At 46.8% G+C, this 19,038-nt stretch overlaps 4 protein-coding genes across 4 annotated transcripts; 3 read left to right on the forward strand and 1 right to left on the reverse strand.

Moving 5' to 3' along the window:
• On the forward strand, positions 1-986 carry PG997_013716 (mrna splicing protein yju2 protein; the record flags this gene model as incomplete). Its single annotated transcript, XM_066818030.1, has 2 exons — positions 1-148; positions 223-986. The coding sequence occupies 2 exons, from the start codon at positions 1-3 to the stop codon at positions 984-986; spliced, it is 912 nt and encodes a 303-aa protein (XP_066663722.1).
• A 2,395-nt stretch (positions 987-3,381) lies between these two features.
• On the reverse strand, positions 3,382-3,630 carry PG997_013717 (uncharacterized protein; the record flags this gene model as incomplete). Its single annotated transcript, XM_066818031.1, has 1 exon — positions 3,382-3,630. The coding sequence occupies one exon, from the start codon at positions 3,628-3,630 to the stop codon at positions 3,382-3,384; it is 249 nt and encodes an 82-aa protein (XP_066663723.1).
• A 10,391-nt stretch (positions 3,631-14,021) lies between these two features.
• Positions 14,022-15,941, forward strand: PG997_013718 (anaphase-promoting complex subunit 6; the record flags this gene model as incomplete). Its single annotated transcript, XM_066818032.1, has 2 exons — positions 14,022-14,133; positions 14,191-15,941. The coding sequence occupies 2 exons, from the start codon at positions 14,022-14,024 to the stop codon at positions 15,939-15,941; spliced, it is 1,863 nt and encodes a 620-aa protein (XP_066663724.1).
• Positions 15,942-16,710: 769 nt separating this feature from the next.
• PG997_013719 (SGNH hydrolase-type esterase domain-containing protein) lies at positions 16,711-17,493 on the forward strand (the record flags this gene model as incomplete). Its single annotated transcript, XM_066818033.1, has 1 exon — positions 16,711-17,493. The coding sequence occupies one exon, from the start codon at positions 16,711-16,713 to the stop codon at positions 17,491-17,493; it is 783 nt and encodes a 260-aa protein (XP_066663725.1).
• Between the last annotated feature and the right edge of the window lie 1,545 nt (positions 17,494-19,038).

Raw genomic sequence — 19,038 nt, forward strand, 5'->3', positions numbered from 1 at the left:
ATGTCTGAACGTAAAGTCCTTTCTAAATGGTTCCCTCCTGACTTCGATCCGAGTGCGTTGGGTCGTCAACGAAAGCCGAAGCAAGCAGGCCCTCGCGTCATCACTGTCCGTTTGATGGCGCCATTCTCCATGCGCTGCCTAACATGCGGTACGTCCCTTCTACTTTCTCTGCCTGCTGTGCCCGATACACAAGGATGGAATTTCTGACATGGCTTCAAACAGGTGAATACCTGCCCAAGGGCCGAAAGTTCAATGCGCGCAAAGAGACCAACCAGGAGGAAAAGTACCTCGGCATCCAAATCTTCCGGTTCTACATCCGGTGCACGCGGTGCTCGGCCGAGATCACGTTCAAGACGGACCCGCGCGTCAACGACTACGTGTGCGAGCGGGGCGCGAAGCGCAACACGGAGCCCTGGCGGCCGCTGAAGGAGGAGACGGACGAGGAGCGGCTGGACCGCCTGGAGAAGGAAGAGGAGGAGCGCAACGCCATGGAGGAACTCGAGGCCAAGACTGTCGACGCCAAGCGCGAGATGGCCGTTGCCGACATGCTCGACGAGATCCGCACCAGCAACGCGCGCCGGGACCGCACGGGCGGCGGCGACATGGCGCCCGACGCGCCCCCCGTCGACGAGGAGGCCGAAAGGCAGGAGCGCGAGGATTTGGAAGCCGCTAGGCGCGCGTTTGCGCGGCACAAGGAACAGGCTCTTTCCGAACAGATCGGCGAGGAGAAGATCGTCATGGAGGACCTGTCAGATATGCCCCCGCCCCCAGTACCTTTCAAGCGGGAAAAGCCGGTGAAGAAGGTCGAGCGGCTTCCTGGCCTGAAGAGGAAAGAACCGCCGACGACGACTGCTACGACTTCTGCCCAGGCAGCATCAACGCCTACATCCACATCCGCATCCGCACCGCAGTCACAATCCAACCCGCCTGTACAGGCCAAAGCAGGTTTGGCAGGCTTGGTCGACTATGGCTCGGACTCAGATTAAACCTAGAGTAACCGAGAACTCAGCTCGAATAATCACAATAATACCCATTTGCCGTTCACCCTTGTATTATTCATGATTCAACATGCCTGTCGATGTGTATATCCCCTGGATGGCGAAAGCGCTACTCCCGCCAGATTGCGCCGTACTATACGGTTCAAGAATTATTCAATGTCATTGGCATTGTTCATCCCAAAAGGCCTGGTTGGTTGGATGCACGGCTTACCGATCATTCACGGCAGATATCATCCCGAACGCAGCACGCCAGCAAGGGGATGTCAAGGGTATGCTGACCGCCCACGATCCAGACCGACTGCAATCACATCTTCTGCAGCAGAAAGCAGGTATTTACGTCTAGGAACTGGTTTTTGGCTTCATCTTCACACATACCCCTGAGCTCTCTCCTCGGGTTGGGCGTGTTCACGAGTCAACCACCGATCTAGATGTAGGTGCCCAACGGCCGCGATCGTTTGAAACAACGCATCTGTCCGGAGATACCCAGATAATAGGACCTTCTAGAACCCCTCCCGAGCAATCTAGGCCCAGCGGCAACCACGCGTTCGCGTCGCGTCCTCCGCCGGCTATCTCCTTTTCGCGGCTGTCGCCTGGTCACTTGATCAACATTTTTCGACGTTACAAGCATGCACATGGGGGTTGTACGGGGGTGCCCTTGGAGGTTGGCGTTTTATAAATATCCATATTCGCTTATCTACGTGATCACTTGACCATGGAGACTCCCGGCCTGAAGGGATGATCAAAGTCCCGCAAAATAAGGGGGCCCAGGAACTTGACTGATTTGGGGGCGTGGGGATAGTGATTGAGAGGGATACCTACAAGCAGGGTAGGTGATGCGGGCATATAGGTAGTATATCCTATATTCTACCGTAACTTACTGTCCAAAAGTTGGATTGGGAATTCGATTTATCTATGACAGCTATATCGAACGGGGGTCTGCTGCCTTGGTCGCATCTTTTGTTGGCAACTGACGAATGATGGAGAAGCGGCTTAGACGATGTTCCCGTCCTCCCACCCGAACTATTCAAATACTTGGAAGACGTGCAAATCAAGTTCTCTAGACATCGTGGTGGCTTCTTTGTTTTACCGCGACTAGCCATGGTCAAATAACTCCATTCCCCCCAAGTGGGTTGTGAGAGCACCGACCTCAAATTATGAGCTGTCTTGGGCTTCAATGGGTTTTTTGTTGGTTTGTTGGCCAGTAGTCGTGATGATGATACGTGTGTTCGGCTCCGACCGACAAACACATGTGATGTTTTGCGGCTCAAAAGAGGTAGGGAGAAAAAGGACCCCTCCGCGCCCAACGAAAACGCATATGCCACTTATGTACTTGCGCGCGAAAAAAATAAGGGTCCAACCATAGAAAAATCAGGGCGTCGGCTACGTATGCTTGCTTAAACCACCACAAGTAAACCGTGGTCGACTAACTAAGTACCTAACTAACTAACTGACTGCAAGATCCATACATTGACACACCAGCTGATCTGTTATTGCCTCGCTTTTTTGGTATCTACTTGCCTGTGGCTCCCTGTTATTCTTGTTCTTCATCCTCTTCTCGGCATTGGCCAAAAGGCCGAACGAATTTAAGCCGACATTAGACATGTGCCGCTCCGCCGCCTTGGAATTATCGTGAGGCTTCAGATCAAAAAAATCAAGTTATTATGGTCGGGGCGCGGTCGCGAAGGGGTCGAGCTAAGGGGATTTCACCGACATCATGCCTTGAATATGGGAAAAGGTGATACGACTTCATTTCAGGATCAAACTTTATTTCTCCGCATAAACCTGATTAAAAATGGGTGTTGGCGGGCAAACGTGACTGGGCCTATTACCCACCCTTGCTGGATCGGCAAGGAAACCTTCCATGACCAGCGCATTCAATATCTCGGAGTTTATACGGAGAACAGAATGGAGAACTGGGGTCTCGGGCAACAATGGCAGCACAAAATGCCAGTACTCGGACAGTGACATTTCAACAATTCGCATGAAGCGATTGTGAGTTGGAATAGGAACACAGATAGGAGTAGATTTGATTTGTAGTATATTCATGAATGTTGTTTCATTGCTCGTGTGAAAGATAATCGGTGTCTATGACAGACTCGCTTGCTTGCTTGCTCCTGTCAAAATTCCCTAATCGCGCCTCGCAATAGTTCCCGTACTATTGTGAATACTCCCAAATCAGAACGCCTTCGCTAATGCAAGTATAATTTTCCATCCAATTTGCTGTTGTACATCGCCATATAATCCGCTCCTCAGAATAGGCGTGGTGTAAGCGGGCGCGGCAAGTGACGCGCCCGTGTTGAATGGTAGGTAGGTTGGACACCATGCCCCCGGCGTATAATAGCGATCAATGCCAAACAGTTGTACTCAATGTCATGCCAATAGCTTAGTCGTGGTACTCGATGCTGTTGGGGCTGGAAGCCTCGTCGTTTGACGAGGAAACACCGTTGGGCATCGCGGGCACGTGAGAGTTGTGGCTGGATCGGCCGCTGCGACGGTGGGATGATCGGGAAGCAGCCTCCATTTGTCTCTTGGTGTGCTGGTGCATGAACCGAGAGTAGGAAGAGATGTCCTGAGGCGGGGGAGGAGAAGAAGAGGGCATAGACATGCTGCTGAAAGAATCCTGAGAAGACATCTTGTTGTTGGTGGTGGTTGGAGACGTTGTTGTGGTGGTTGGTAGGTGTTGATGATAGTCGGAGTGATGGTTGGACTCTCGAGTATTGATCCTAAAATGTTCTTAAGGAATAAAAAAGTATTTATTGTTGGAGTAGTAGTAAGAGTTGTTGGTGATAGATTGATCTGATCTGATATGGAGGGAATCGAAAGACGGAATTTGAAACGGATTCTGGGCTGTCTTTATGGACAGAGACAACAGGTAGGAATGCAACTTGGTAGACAAGGGTCTAGACTCTAGGCTCAGTCAAGAGGGTATGATGCGTTGCGGCAAACACAAAGTCTGACTTCAGAGGTTATGGGGAGGGGAGTCTCGTAGTGTGCCGTACGGGTGTGGGTAACTTGATCCCTACCTCCACCGTTTTCTCTCCCATCTTTCTGTCGTAACTCCTCTTTTCTCTGCTTCTCGCTTCCCGCATGCCTGCTACCGGCCGGGGGGTGGTGTGAGCGAGGAAAGGGAAAATGGTGTTACTTGCGCACTACTTGCGTTTCGCCGATCAGCAGAGACGGACGCCGTTTCTGTCTCGGCGGAGGACGCTACTGAGCACAGGGTCGTGTACAGCGACATGGCCTCCCATGCACCGTATGGCGTAGTCTGTGTGGGACACAAGCCAATCGCCGTGCTAGTGGTCTTTTAGCTTTTCTCGCCACGCCGCGGACACAAGGCTGATGATGCAGTCTGTCTCTCTCAAGCTTGCTGGGGGGGTGGCTAGAGATTGGCTAGAATCCTTTGTTTTTGCCGGGGTCGGGATGGTTTCTCGCGAATTCCCATCCAATGAGAGGTGCGACAAGCGATGGAAAGGGTGGGTTTGGCTGGGCTTGGCACTCGCTGATGATGATCACTAGACAATGTGTGTGTGTGTGTGTGTGTGTCTGGACAACGGGGGCAATGATGGGCGCCTGTCGGCCGCGTCAGGAAATATCCTCTGCAGATCCCACATCTGAAGTCATAGGCGATGTCATTTTCCATTGGCCCAAGCTTCCTTCGACGCCCGCAAAAGAAAGAAAGAAAGAGGAGAGCCCAATGTCAACAAGAGGGCCACTGAACTCTCAACAATGCCTGCCGTCCAGCCATCAATCGTATGTTCTATCGCGCTTCCGTAACACCTACCTAGTCGAACCAGCTCACTGGTTGTTCGATCAATATTCGTCTTCATGCCCCAGGCCCCGAAAATCTAGGGGTCCAAGGCTGCGTGTAATGCTGTAACCAGGCGGATGGCAGGCACCAGGTAGCCAGGGGGGTGAAGGCAAAAGCCACCCGAAAAAAACACCGCACAGGCCGCGATAAGCAGACTAATATACTATAACACGTAACTTTCCAATGGTTTATAATAGCTTTATAATTACTTAATTAACCTAGTATTTAATATATAAATATAAAGATAAATAAAGTTTTAATAAGTAATTATTTTTTAATTTATAATTAATATAACGTGGTTTATTATTAAATAAGTTATATTATTAAGCGGGCTACTTTTTTTAGTTTTTAATACATTGAAACTTTAATACGTAATATTTTTATAACTATAATACCGATTTAATTTAAAAAAGATAGAATCGTTTTAATAATTTAAGCGACGCGAAACCCGATAAATCCTTTAAGCGAACGAGCTACTGCGAAAGTGTACGATATCCCTTAAGCTACTTTAAATTACCGAATTAACGGCCGAACCCCACGACGCGAAATTCGATACTTACGATATAAATTAAATTTAATAAAAAAGGAGGTGCTTCGTAATTATATAATTAATTTAAATATTTAAGGGATGCTTTTTAATCTTAGTATTATAAGAGATATGGTTAATTTTTTTACCGCGTTAATAAGCACTAAGTTAAGCGTTTTATTAATCGGAACCCGGATTTTAAAACTCGAATAAATCGTCGATATAATTATTAAAGGGTTTTTTATAAAGATTTAAATGTTATTTTCGGCTAATTTAAGCTAATCGTAAATATTAAGGCGAAATACGGTATCCTTAATAAAAATATTTTTAATTTTAACGAGACCAGCTTTATAATAAGTATAATCGGGTTAATACTCGTCGTAATACACGCCGATCGACGTAAAAAGGCGAAATCGGTTTAGCTTAGTAATTTAGAATAGTTAACGGCTATTAAATATATTAATTTTTAAGGTTAATATATCTCGCCGTTCTTAATTATTTAAAGCTAATATTACTTTACGAACTAATCGCGCGAATACGATTTACCGGGCGACTAGGTAATTAAACCGATTTTTAACGGCTAGACCGATAACGAGATAAGTTTAGATTAAATTAAATATTTCGATAAATATACTAAGTTATAAAAAAAGGTCGCTATCGCCTTTTAATTTTTAACGGCTATAAGAGTTATATTTCAGCGTAATTCGAGATATATTATAAAAATAACGATATTATTACGCTTAGTATACCTCTTTATTTTTCTCACTTACTTTAACTATTAAATATAGCACTTTATTCGCCGTTAAAGCGCGCGTATTTAAAAGAAATCGAGCTGTTTATTAAGGCGTTAATAAATTACATTACGAAGTTAAAGTTCTTTATCGCCTTTAAAGCTACGCATTTTATTATTTTTACGGAAAATAACATTAAATTTAAATTTAACGTATTTAGTTTAATATTTTATAACCCGGACAAGGTAATTAATAAGCTAAATGTGCGTCTTTAAACGCTTACACTTAACTCGTTACGTTTAAGAATAATTAATACTTATAACCCTTAAACGTTATTTAACTTTTAATAAACGATTAAACACTTTACTTTTATTAAAAATAGGGTTTTTACTTAATAAAAGAAGCTCCCCGACGTTAATTTTAAATACTATAAATTAAATAACGAAAAATATAAATAAAATAGTTTATAAAATAACCCTTATACGCGATCGAATATATATATTAAAAGAGGCTAATTTAATACTTTTAAAGCGCCGGAAAGCTAAAAAGTCACGTGTTTAACTTAGAGGGGCCCTTATTATATAGGAATTATAAAAGCTATAGGACGAAAAAGTAAAAAGTCACGTGTTTAACTTAGAGGGGCCCTTACTATACAAGAATTATAAAAGCTATAGGACGAAAAGGTAAAAAGGAAGCGTCGAGTAACTAATAAGGGTAAAACAGGGGGTCCGTTAAAGCGGAGGGCGACCGGTGAAAAGCGCTGCGGTGTCTACGGCGAGATAGGTTATAATACGCGAACATGTGAAAAAGACGTAAAATTAAGTAGCGATTTTAATAACGAATAATTTTAATTAATTTAAAACGTTGTGATTAAATTAATTTATATAAAAGTGATAAGGTATAAAAAGAGTGGCCCGCTTAATAATATAGCCCGTTTAATAATAAGCTACGTTATCGCGTTATTTTTTTAATATACTTTTAATATTATCGTTAAGCTTTTTTTAATTTAAATTATTATATTTTTTAACGAGTACTTTTAAGCCGTTATAATTACTATATAGCCGATATTTTATAGAAAAGTTTTATCGTTTAATTAATAACTTAATTTAATTAGTATTAAAACTATTATATACGGTGTGTATTAATTTATATTTTTTTAAGCTTTTTACGCTATTATTTTTGTAATTCGTAAGTTAGAGTATTATTTTTTTAAAGAATAAAATCTCGATATTAAATATAACGTTCGATATTATTAAAAATAAAGTTTAAAGTTTTATAATATTTTATTAAATTAATAGTTTTTAATATATTATTATTAAAAGTATTATGAAAATAAAAGAGTGATTTATAATTAACGTGGTTTACTACTACGCGACGTATATTACTTAGCGACGCACCTTTTTTATTTCTCGACCTTTTTATATAAATTAATTTAATTATAACGCTTAAAATTAATTAAAACTACTCGTTATCCGATTTTTCGTTTAATTTTATATCTTTTTTATATATTCGCGTATTGTAATCTGTCTCGCCGTAAATACCACAGCGCCTTTTACCGGTCGCCCTCCGTTTCGACGAACCTTTATTTTTATCTTTATCGGGCGTTAAACGTTTTTTTTTACTTTTTTATCCTGTAGCTGCTGAGAATTTTTAATAGTAAGGGCTCTTTTAAGCTAAACTCGCGACTTTTTAGCTCTCCGGCGCTTAGAAAGTGTTAAATTAGCCTTTTTTAATATATATATTTTATCGCGTATAAGGGTTATTTTATAGGCTATTTTAGTTATATTTTTCGCTATTTAGTCTACCGTATTTAAAATCGGCGTCGAAGAGCTTTTTTAATAAATAAATACCCTCTTTTTAATATAAGTAAAGTACTTAGTTATTTATTAAGGGTTAAACGGCGTTTAAAGGTCGTAAGTATTAACCGTTCTCGGACGGGATAAGTTAAGTATAGGCGTCCGGAGACGTATATTTAGTTTATTAATTACTTTATTAAGATTATAAAGGATTAAATTAGAAACGTTAAATTCGGATTTAATGTTATTTTCCGTAAAAATAACGAAATACGCGGCCTTAAAGGCGATAAAAAACTCGAGCTTCGTAATATAATTTATCGAGGCCTTAATAAACAGCTCGATTTCTTTTAAATAAATACGCTTTAAAGCCGAATAAAGTATTATATCGAGTAATTAAAAAAATAAAATAAATAAAGAGGTATATCGAGTATAATAATATTATTATTTTAATAATATACTTTAAATTCGGCCGAAATATAACTCTCGTAACTGTTAATAATTAAAAGGCGGTGAAAACTTTTCGTTTATATTTTAATATATTTATCGAAGTATTTAATTTAGTTTAAGCTTATTTCGTTATTAATTTAACTATTAAAAGTCGGCTTAATTACTTAGTCGCCCGGTAAATCGGTTTCGCGGGATTAGTTCGCGAGGTAATATTAATTTTAAACGATTAAAAACGGCGAAATACACTAGCCCTGCGAATTAATATATTTAATCGCCGTTGCTTATTCTCGATTATTAAGCTAAATCGACTTCGCTTTTCCACGCCGCTCGGCGCGTATTACGACGAATATTAACCCGATTATGCTTATTATAAAAACCGGTCTCGTCGAAATTTTAAATATCTTTATTAACGATCTTATATTTCGCTTTTATATTCGCGACTAATGTAAACTAAATAAAAATAACTTTAAAATTTTTATAAAAAACTTTTTAATAATTATACCGACGATTTATTTTAATCTTTAAGTCCGGGTTACGATTAATAAAACGCTTAACCTAGTGTTTACCGACGCGGTCGCCGCCGCGCGACGCGGTAAAGAAATTAGCCATATCTTCTACACTAGCGAAATCGGGAGGCATCCCTCTAATATCTAGATTAATTATATGCTTACGAAATACCTCTTTTTTAATTAAATTTAGTTTATATCGTTTCGGTCGGATTTCGCGTTTTAAAGTTCGGCCGTAAATTTAATAACGTAAAATTAATTCGGGTATATTATAAACTTTTATTACTACTCTTTAACTTATTTAATTTAATCCGTTTCGTGTCGCTTAAATTACTAAAACTATTTAATCTTTTTAAAATTTATTAAGCATTATAATTATAAAAATATTACGCGTTAATATTTAATTATATTAAAATTAAATTTAAATACATCGCTAAGTAATATACGTCGCGTAGTAGTAAACCACGTTAATTTTTTATTAGTTTTTATTATACGCGCGTTTTTAATATTATTTTCGAGCGTAAGCTTATTATACTCGACACGAAAGTGTAAGTATTATAAAGTAGGGTAATTTTAAATAGTTTTTTTACTAGGGTACTTTCGTATTAGTTTTATTAACGAAATTAAATTAGTTTAATTAATAAGCTTTATAAGGCTTTTTTTAAGTAAATACTCGATTAATTTTATATTAATATTATTAAGGGCTCGTTTTTTTATTTCGTTTTTTTTTTTTCAAAGGTTATTATAATAATGTTAATAATTAACGTTTATATAATTTATAAAAACAGGATTTTTTAATTAAAAAGCTTAAAAACGCTTTTTAATATATCTTAGTTAATTAAATAAATAATATTATTAAAATTAAAAATATTTTTTTCGTGGTATTATTCATATTAAAAAAGTTACGAGCCTTATAATATTTTATTATTTCTTTAATTTTAATTTTTTAAGCGTATTATATTTAAAAGCTTTTTATTAAATAAAAACTTAATGTTTTTAAGCCGTGAAAAAGGTGATTTTATTTAATTATTAATATCTTATTTATTTTAGAAATTTTAGTTTAATTGCTGAAAAAATAACGTTATTATTATTATTGTAAATTAAGGGGTAGAGGGAGACTGCAGTTGCGATACGGTTCTGAAACAGCCTGTGCGGTGTTTTTTTCGGGCCACTCTGGTGAAGGCTTGAAGCGCTATGGGAACTAGGCAACCAGTCGATTGACAAACTCAAAGTGCTGCACTACACTCAAGCATTTTCCCCCGTGACATCACCTCCTCCCGCCTTCCCCTGGTCTCAGGGCAATATCGCGTTCATAAGCTTATTGGACTGCACAACCGCATTTCGCAATCAACGCCCTGCAAATCTGCATTTTGGAATATTCCCCGCGACAACGAAGCAACGGTCTCGGATGTATGGAGGGCCCATTGCCGCCCCTCGAAGCGGGAGGGATCAACATCATCTCTCCTCTTCCGCTGCTGTGCCAGTGCGTTTCTGAGATCAATTGTGCCATGCAATGTCAAGATTTTTACGGTGCTATCTACATCAAGATCCCCACCTGGGTTTTCCACAAAGGTCGCGCCGAAACCCCTCCACATATGCACTAACACGCTAGATCTGCACTGAACAGATTACAACAACGTACCGCTACTTGGCGTTCAGTCTGCCCATCATGCCGTCAGTGAATGGATGTCTACGGTCGGGGGGAAACGAGCACATGAACCCCTAATTACCTGAAACCTGGGCACTTTCTTGTATCTGATGTATCCGAAAGGTACCCTGACAATCAATGCAATTAGGTATTACTATTACTGCACAGAGCTCGAAGCTAGACAGTCCATCCCACACATGGTTGGCTCGATACACGCGCCCGAAGATTTAGCCCACATCGGAGCAGGGGAATTGACACAGAGTAGGGGTCCTTCTCAGGGTCCTCAGGGCCCCATCCAAGGTCAACCCGACAAAAATCCCTCGGCGTGACTATGGGGCCAGCACCTCATGATGGGGGCATGTGGCACTTGGGCTCTTGTCGTTGTCGCTAGATTCAGGTGTTTTTGGCCTGGGCTGAAATGGCATTCCCATCAATTTGCCATCCCCCAATTGCCACATTCACACATTCCGACTCTCGACAACCCCCTACATGCAATTGTCTGGCCTCGCCTGGTTTCTGCCATGACCATGACTCGCGACAACTACCCAACACTCAGCAGAGGAAAAGCTCCCATCAGCACGGCGACACCGACAAATCGCCAGTAGCTTGGTTACTGGTCGCGACGACATGTCCATTTTTAACTCGTCGGATATTACCAGCTCTTAGCTGGTTAGTCAACTGTCAACTAGTTTCAACCAGTGTCCGTTGTTTGAGGTCTACAGACTCAATGAAAACTTACGAAATAAACGTTACAGCTCTCTCCTTCAGTGTTGGTGCCGACCAAAGGCTGACTGTATTTTGCTTGCAGGCGCTGTGCAGCCTCAGAGTAGGGGTCCGGCAGGTGGCAGGGGTCCAGCCATCACTTCTCGCCAGACGCTATTGGTAATTGAGAGACAAGGGAATTCGCCAAGACACTGTTTGGGAGGTTGGGAGGCTGGGGCGATCCCCCTTCCGGCACGTCGTCGCACATCACCAGGCAGCATGAGATCAATAATGCGACCCCCTCCCCAATGATGTCAGCCGTCTTTTGCTCGCAGTCAGCCCTGCCAAATCGCCTAATTCGACACTGCCAGCTGCGCAGGCACACACCACACGCTTCCCCGGGCGAGATGGACACAGCATTGAAGATCGGGGTTTTCTGGCGGCTCTGCCTAATCCTGATGCTTAATTCTAATCTAATCCTGGCGAATTGACGCCAGAGCCGGCGGGAAGGATGCATCACATTATCATTAACTGGGGCCGTTCTCCGTCATAATGTTGCCGCTGACGATAGTCTAGAACCTCCACTTCCGCCGAAGCTTCCAATCACTCGCACGTGATGACGAAAGCAGCCGCATCAAACCTCACACCCTCAGCTCCAAGCTCCAGCGAAAATGATTTCATCCCCTATTCACGGCTACCACAGTGGCCGGGCAAGGGGGTTGGAAATGTTGCAGCCTCCGAGATAACCTTCTTACCCAGAACCCGCAGTCGTACAGCATTGACATCGACTTATCTCCATCAAGGGAGGGGGACAAAAGATAACCTCAGCTGAGGATGACGACGTAGCATCTCGATGCTATCGAGAATTTCATCGTGTTCGATGCGCCGGGTATATGCAAGCATACACATCGCCGTGTCGATGCAGTTTTCGGTCTCTCAGTCAACATCATCCGGTGAATCATGAGACCCGGATTGTCACTCCCGGAGTTAATTATGCGCAACCCGAACTACCAATGTTCTTCGTTGGCCATTGATCCGGGTGTCGGGAGCCTTCGCCGGGCCACTTTACTATCCCCGAGAAATCACGATATGTCCTCGATCCGATCGCTATTTGGCTCTCGGCCCACCATAATATTTGAAAATATGGGTAGTCCCGAGAATGCGTTTTTGCTTTGTCTGGACCTGCTCTAGCCAGAGCCTCTAGCAGCGCAGTGGCCAGAGAGAGACTGGAAGCCCATCTCGATAGGCAGACTCGACTCGTCCTGAGTTTTGGCACGGTCAGACAAGGATGCTTCATGACGAAGTACGGGGTACCTATTACCCCAATCAGTTCCAACGTCATGCCCATCCTGTTGCAATTCAAAACATAAGCGGACCTTTACATCACTTTGGGGCATCTTCTTTGGAGAAAACCGTTGCCTTTTCCTTCCCCTTGCAGTATGGGTTGACCGGGGATCAATTATTGTAGCGGTTCCATTTGTCGAGTTCCCGAGTCCCGACCCCCAACCCTTGCCCACTGTTCAGGTAAAGCACTGAATGAAGAAGGTATGAGGTATGTCCAAACTCCTACCGCGTCGACAAAACCATCTCAACACGGCGATGGATGGGATTCCTCCTCTCACTCCTTCGCTCTTTAGCCGTAGCTGACGTCATGCGCTACGTGACGATGACAGTTGCAAAACTAACCTTGGGCCCGGAGCCAGCACTGTGCTGCGTCACAGCGCGCGTACCCCAGACACAGTATCCGACGGTTTCTCGATGTTTCCAACGGGGGCATGACGTTTTGTGCTCGTCGCTAGATGGGGAATACGACGTTTGGGTCTCACTAGTGGTCATATATCATCTGTGTGTGGCCGTAAGAGGACCAACCGCCTGACACAGACTTCCGAATGAGCACCAGTTCGTCCCAAAAATTCTGCAAGACATTGACAAATGCTGGGCCTTTCGTACATAGCCAGTAGTGGCACGCTGGGCCAGGTTGCATAAGTGTTTGTCAATGGACACGGTAGTATTATTGCTACAACCAAGCCAGAAATTGGGAACTGAATCTCTAGACTTGCCCAGAACTTGCGTTCGAATGTGCCTTTGGCAAGACTCCGGGCTAATCAATCCTAGCGCCAGAAGCTGTGCGTTTTGTTATGCTGTCATCGCTCGGGGACAACTCAAATGGCATCATCAAGTAGATCAAACCCCGAAGGTTCAGAAATATCTTTTTTTCTTCTATTATTCCATCCACCGTCCGCAGAATGTCTCTGGTAATTGTCAGCTGATGGCTGTTTTGGTGGTCAAATCGGGCTGCTCGGATGGTCTCGAGAGATTGCTAACGCGTATGCGCATTCGAACCGGTTTCAATGACGGAGGCGATTCCTCCCTAGGACCATTGCGCAGTCGAGATGGAACCATGTTCAAATGTTTGGTGTTAGTGTAGACTATCTTTGATAATGATTGATCTGGCCTTGTATATTCCCTAGGCCAAGTGATACAATCACGAGAATACGTCAGTCGGCGTTGGTGGTTTCTCCAATGATGTCTTAAAAGAGCTGTACGGATTATGTAACCAGGAAACGAACGAACTGCGGGAGCTAAAGCGATGGCATGACATGGATGCCCCCACACAGGCCGCTGATTTGATAAGGTTGTTTTGGGCTGATTGAGATTGAGATAGGCCGAGACCTGGACCTGGACCTGGACGCGGACGCGGAGCACAGCAACCCACCACATGCACCGTTTCGCGACGGCGCAGTCAACAGCCAAATCAACAACCCTACCTTATCCAGACTACACCGCAGCCTCGCGACCACGCAACCCACCACGCGAGCGGCCCATGTTGCTCTCGCCAGCGGCACTGCCATCTCCAGCATGGAGAAGTCCAACATGGAGAAGTTCCTGAGGGACTGGAGGCAAGATGCTCTCAACAAGGCCCAATACGAATCCGCCATCTTCATCGGCGATAAGCTCCTCGCCCTGACCAGTCAGTCGCCCCTTGGGAGTCGGAACCGGCCACCTAACTGATCTTGCCATCATCTAGACCACGACAACGATGCATTTTGGCTGGCCCAGGTCCATTTTGCCACGGGCAACTACACCCGAGCCCAGGCCTTCCTCTCCAAACAAGACCTCATCAGTCGCAGCCCGGCGTGTCGCTACCTCGCTGGCCACTGCTTTATCCGACAGTCGCGATACGACGAAGCACTCGCCGTGCTGGGCGAGCGAAACCCGACGCATCTCATCACGAACCCCGCCCACAAGCGAAAAGTCCAGCATAATGGCGGCCACGCCAAGGGCGCGACCAAGGCCCTCAAGGGCTCCGACAGCTCCGACGAAGACGTCGCTAACCGCCGCTTCGAGGCTGCCATGTGCTTCTTGAGGGGCATCTGCTACGCGAAGCAGAACGCTTTCGACCGCGCCAAGGAATGCTACAAGGACGCCGTCCGCATAGACGTGCAGTGCTTCGAGGCCTTTCAGCAGCTCATGAAGAACTCGCTGATGTCGCCCGACGAGGAGTGGCAGTTTCTCGAGTCGCTCGACTTCGACGCCATTACGGTATCTGGCGACCCCTCGTCATCGCAGGAGGCCGCCGAGTTCACCAAGATGCTGTACACCACGAGGCTGTCCAAATATCGGCACCCGGGCGCCTTCACGACCGCGGCCGAGACTCTATCAACACACTACAACCTGGCATCTAACCCGGATCTTCTCCTTGCCCGGGCAGATCTTCTATACACCCAATGCAGATACAAGGACGCACTGGCTATTACGGAATCCGTCTTGCACGGTGACAAGTACAATTTCAGTATATATCCTCTGCACTTGGCCTGTCTCTACGAGCTGAAGATGAAGAATGTGCTGTTCCTTGTCGCACATGACCTTGCCGACAGCCACCCTGAAGAGCCCTGCACGTGGCTTGCGGTCGGTGTCTATTATTTCTCTATTGACAAGATTGCCGAGGCACGCCGCTATTTCAGCAAAGCCAGCATGATGGATGCCCATTTCGGTCCCGCTTGGATCGGGTTCGCCCACACATTCGCTGCTGAGGGAGAGCACGACCAGGCAATATCAGCTTATTCCACCGCCGCAAGGCTCTTCATGGGTACACACTTGCCCCAGGTCTTCTTAGGTATGCAAAACCATGCCCTCAACAACATGACCCTGGCCGACGAGTTTCTCAAGACCGCCTACGGCCTGTGCAAAACGGACCCGTTGCTGCTGAATGAAATGGGGGTGGTGTACTACCACCAGGACCGACCACAGGATGCTGCAACGTTGTTTCTCAAAGCGCTCGAGATCGCCGAGGACATCGACTCTGAGCCATCGGCCTGGTTGGCCGCACGCACAAACCTCGCACAGGCGTACCGCCGTGCCAGGCGCTTCGAGGACGCGCTCGAGCAATTTGACGAAGTTCTACGGCTTGGCGGTAAAGACGTCGCCGTATTCTCGGCCAAGGGCTTGATCTTCCTCGAGCAGGGCCAGCCCGAAGAGGCCGTCGTCGTGCTTCACCGAGCGCTGGCCATCAGCCCCCAGGACCCCATCGCCACGGAGCTCCTGAACAAAGCCCTGGAGGAGTCGGCCGGGATCGACCTGCCCTCCGACGACGCCCAGACAGAAGCCCTGGACGGGCTGGAAAGGGCGGTCAGGAAGATGAAGGGGCCGCCGACGGTGCGAATACCAGGACAGCCTGGAATCCTGAGCCGGGGCAAGGGACGGGTGGCGAGGGGCAATCGTAGGATCATGGGCCTACGCGACGACGATGGCGCCATGGAAATGGCTGATGACTTTTAATGATTTGTCAATGCATCGAGGAGAGGGACCCACGTTGCATGGCGTTCTACCCATTTGCTGGCGTCACGGAGTATACTCATGGTTTAGGGGTTCCATACAGGAAAGGAAGGCAGCATTGAAAACCCGGCATAGTTAGACAAGTGCATGCATGCGTGTGCATGGATAGGAAAAGCAATTCGAGAGTACCTAAACAGTAAGCAAGACCTAAGTTTTTTATTCGCCCTCATTGCCAGCATGAATCGATCGCATCAATACGATATGAATGGGTTGCCCAAGCGTCCGCCATCTTTGGAACGCTATGAACGAGTGAGGCGACCAAGCCCGTCTTGGCAACTTATTATAGTGCCATTCTGGGCATATAGCCTCAGCCGTTCACTGGTGGAATCCGGGCATGTTTTGACCAGCGTGGGGAACGCGCGGAGGGCCGATGTCCACATGTCCGTTTGGGGAAGGAGGTTTCGCGGGGATGGCTGGGCCGCGGACGGCGAAAACAAAACAAAACGAACTTGTGTGTGAATACTGCCGAGTATACTAGGGGAGGGGACGGTGCGGCATGATGGATGTCTTACTACTACTTAAAGATGCAGCTCCTTCCCTTTGCCGAGAGGAGATCTTCAGATCGTCCGTCGCCTTGCTTCAGTCCCGAGTCGCTTGCTTATTTGGGCACTGAGACGCATCTATCGTAGCTAAGAGACAGGCATCAAGGCGATCCAAGCTCCACAGGCCCTCCTCCCTCCCCATTTCCTGGCTCTGAGATATAGCCGCCACCATGCAGATCCCATCGCTCCTCGCCGCCGTTGCGGCGCTCAGTGCCGCTGGTGTGGCGGCGGCGCCCACCGTCTACCTGTGCGGCGACTCGACCATGGCGGCCCGGGGCGCCAACGACGGCGCCACGGACGGCTGGGGCCAGTACTTTGCCAAGTACGCGACGGGCACGGCGGGCGTGGTAAACAAGGCGATCGGCGGGCGGTCGGCGCGCAGCTACACGAACGAGGGCCGCTTCACCGAGGTCGCCAACCTAGTCAAGACGGGCGACATCGTGGTCATCGAGTTCGGCCACAACGACGGCGGCTCGCCCAACAAGAACGACAACGGCCGCTCCGACTGCCCGGGGACGGGGACCGAGGTGTGCCGCTCCGACAAGACGGGCGAGAACGTGTACACGTTCGTGTTCTACGTCGTGCAGGCCGCCAAGCTGTTCCTGGGCCGCGGCGCCACCGTCGTGCTCAGCTCGCAGACGCCCAACAACCTGTGGGAGGGCGGCCAGTTTGGCGAGGGCGCGCCGCGCTTCGTCGGGTACCAGGCCAAGGCGGCGCGGGACCTGGGCAGCGCGGGCGTCAGCTTCGTGGACCACTTCCAGGCCGTCGCCAACTCGTACAAGCGCCTCGGCAGCGCGGGGACCAACGCGCTCTACCCCAGGGACCACACGCACACGAGCCCGGCGGGTGCGGACCTGAGCGCGCAGGCGTTTGCGCAGGCGGTGGCGATGGAGATGAATGGGACGACGAGTTTGAAGAACTATATTGTGGCGAACTACCCGCGGCCGTACTGAGGGGGAAGGGAGGAAAGGGGGAACTAGCAGCGGCACGGTTTTGACCTCCCCTGGGTACGGGTGATTCCTTGGATGATAGGGGCTTCGGTTCAATCAGGAAGAGGGGATGGTTCCTCATGTTCACATATCTACAATGTACCAGACAGATATGGTTGTCGAGCTCTGCAGTCTTACGTACCTGTGCCCCATTGCCCTTGATCACCGTTGGGGGCAGAGTCAGAACCAGCATGCTATGTTCTGCCTACCCAAGTGATGTTGTGCGCTGCAGGTTCTTCCCTTGGAAACATCAACAGTGTCAAGCAGCCCTGCCTTGACGAGTGATGAACGCAGGATATGATATGCGCACTGTAACACGGTCTATTCGTCTAGTTGCGAGAACATGTTGAGTGGTCTACATCCTATGCGTAGTTACATTAACGCATATGTACAGAAACTCCTCGTAACATACGAGTTGGATCGCCAGTTTCATAGGTTGTCTCTATCCTCACGTTCTCGGCGTAAGACATAATGCCTCGTTCATGACAACTCGCGTTTTTTTTTTTGCACAAGATACCAAGTGTGTTTTCTCTCCTCGGTAGGGCAGTCTGGTATGCTACCTAAGCATATGGCTAGCATTCACTTACTAATCGGCGAACATACCTGAGTAGTCACGTCATCATGAGCGAATCAATGATCCGTACAGCCGATTCGAGCGCTCAATTCCCCGTGGGGGAAAGTGAGTCAAGAATATCAATGTTCCCTTTCCCCGTTTCCGCTCGGGGAGCCCGATTTAGAAAGAAGTTCGGTTCTGACCCCAGAAGAACTAGGAAAACACAAATGACGATTCGATAGGTACCACGTTGCAGTCAGTGTGCCTGACGGAAGCTTTCCGTGCTCTGTGTGCCTTGCCCTAGAAGAAGAAGAATAAGTAAAATAAGGTTGGCGTTTTTCCACCAAACCCCGACGGCTGCTCCGGCGTTTGCAGGGCCGGTTGCACACCACCTTGCTTGTCAAACGGATGCAGTTGGATGCAGTAGCGCCGGGTAGTGACGATCAAAGGAAGGGATCGAGGGGGAGAGGCCGGTCGAAACTCTATATTGCCACGCCTCGCCTCGCGGTCCTCGCCTCGCTCGTCACGCACATGTCGCACCGCGGAAGCCGCCGCCGGTGAAGCCGTGGTGCGGCTACAGCTTAAGCTACTACATTGCCTAACCGTCGTCGTCGCCGCCGGTTAGAGGAGAACTCTATCGCTGTTTGGGGAAGGCTCAGCAGCTCAGCCCGGCTGCCCCAGCCACCATCTGCGATCATGTTTGCCTGTCGGCCTGTCGGGCTAGCAGGCTAGAAAGGGAGCTATGCCTGTAGTGCGAATACGACAAGGCGCGCTTGCATTACGGTTTTTGTTAGTGGGTGGGATGAGTTTTCTGTTGGGTATGGGTTCTTCCTTTCCATTTCTCCCGTTCTCCTTGCGTACCGCGTATATTCGTTCTTCCGCCGACCAACTACTCGGGCAGCAGCAACTTTGGTGTCAGTCCTGCTATCAGCTGCATATTCAACCTCAGCCCGGTC

The sequence above is a fragment of the Apiospora hydei genome, assembly GCF_038363865.1.
Source record: "Apiospora hydei strain CBS 114990 chromosome Unknown utg000009l_segment0_segment0, whole genome shotgun sequence".
In the NCBI taxonomy this organism is placed as follows: Eukaryota; Fungi; Ascomycota; class Sordariomycetes; order Amphisphaeriales; family Apiosporaceae; genus Apiospora; species Apiospora hydei.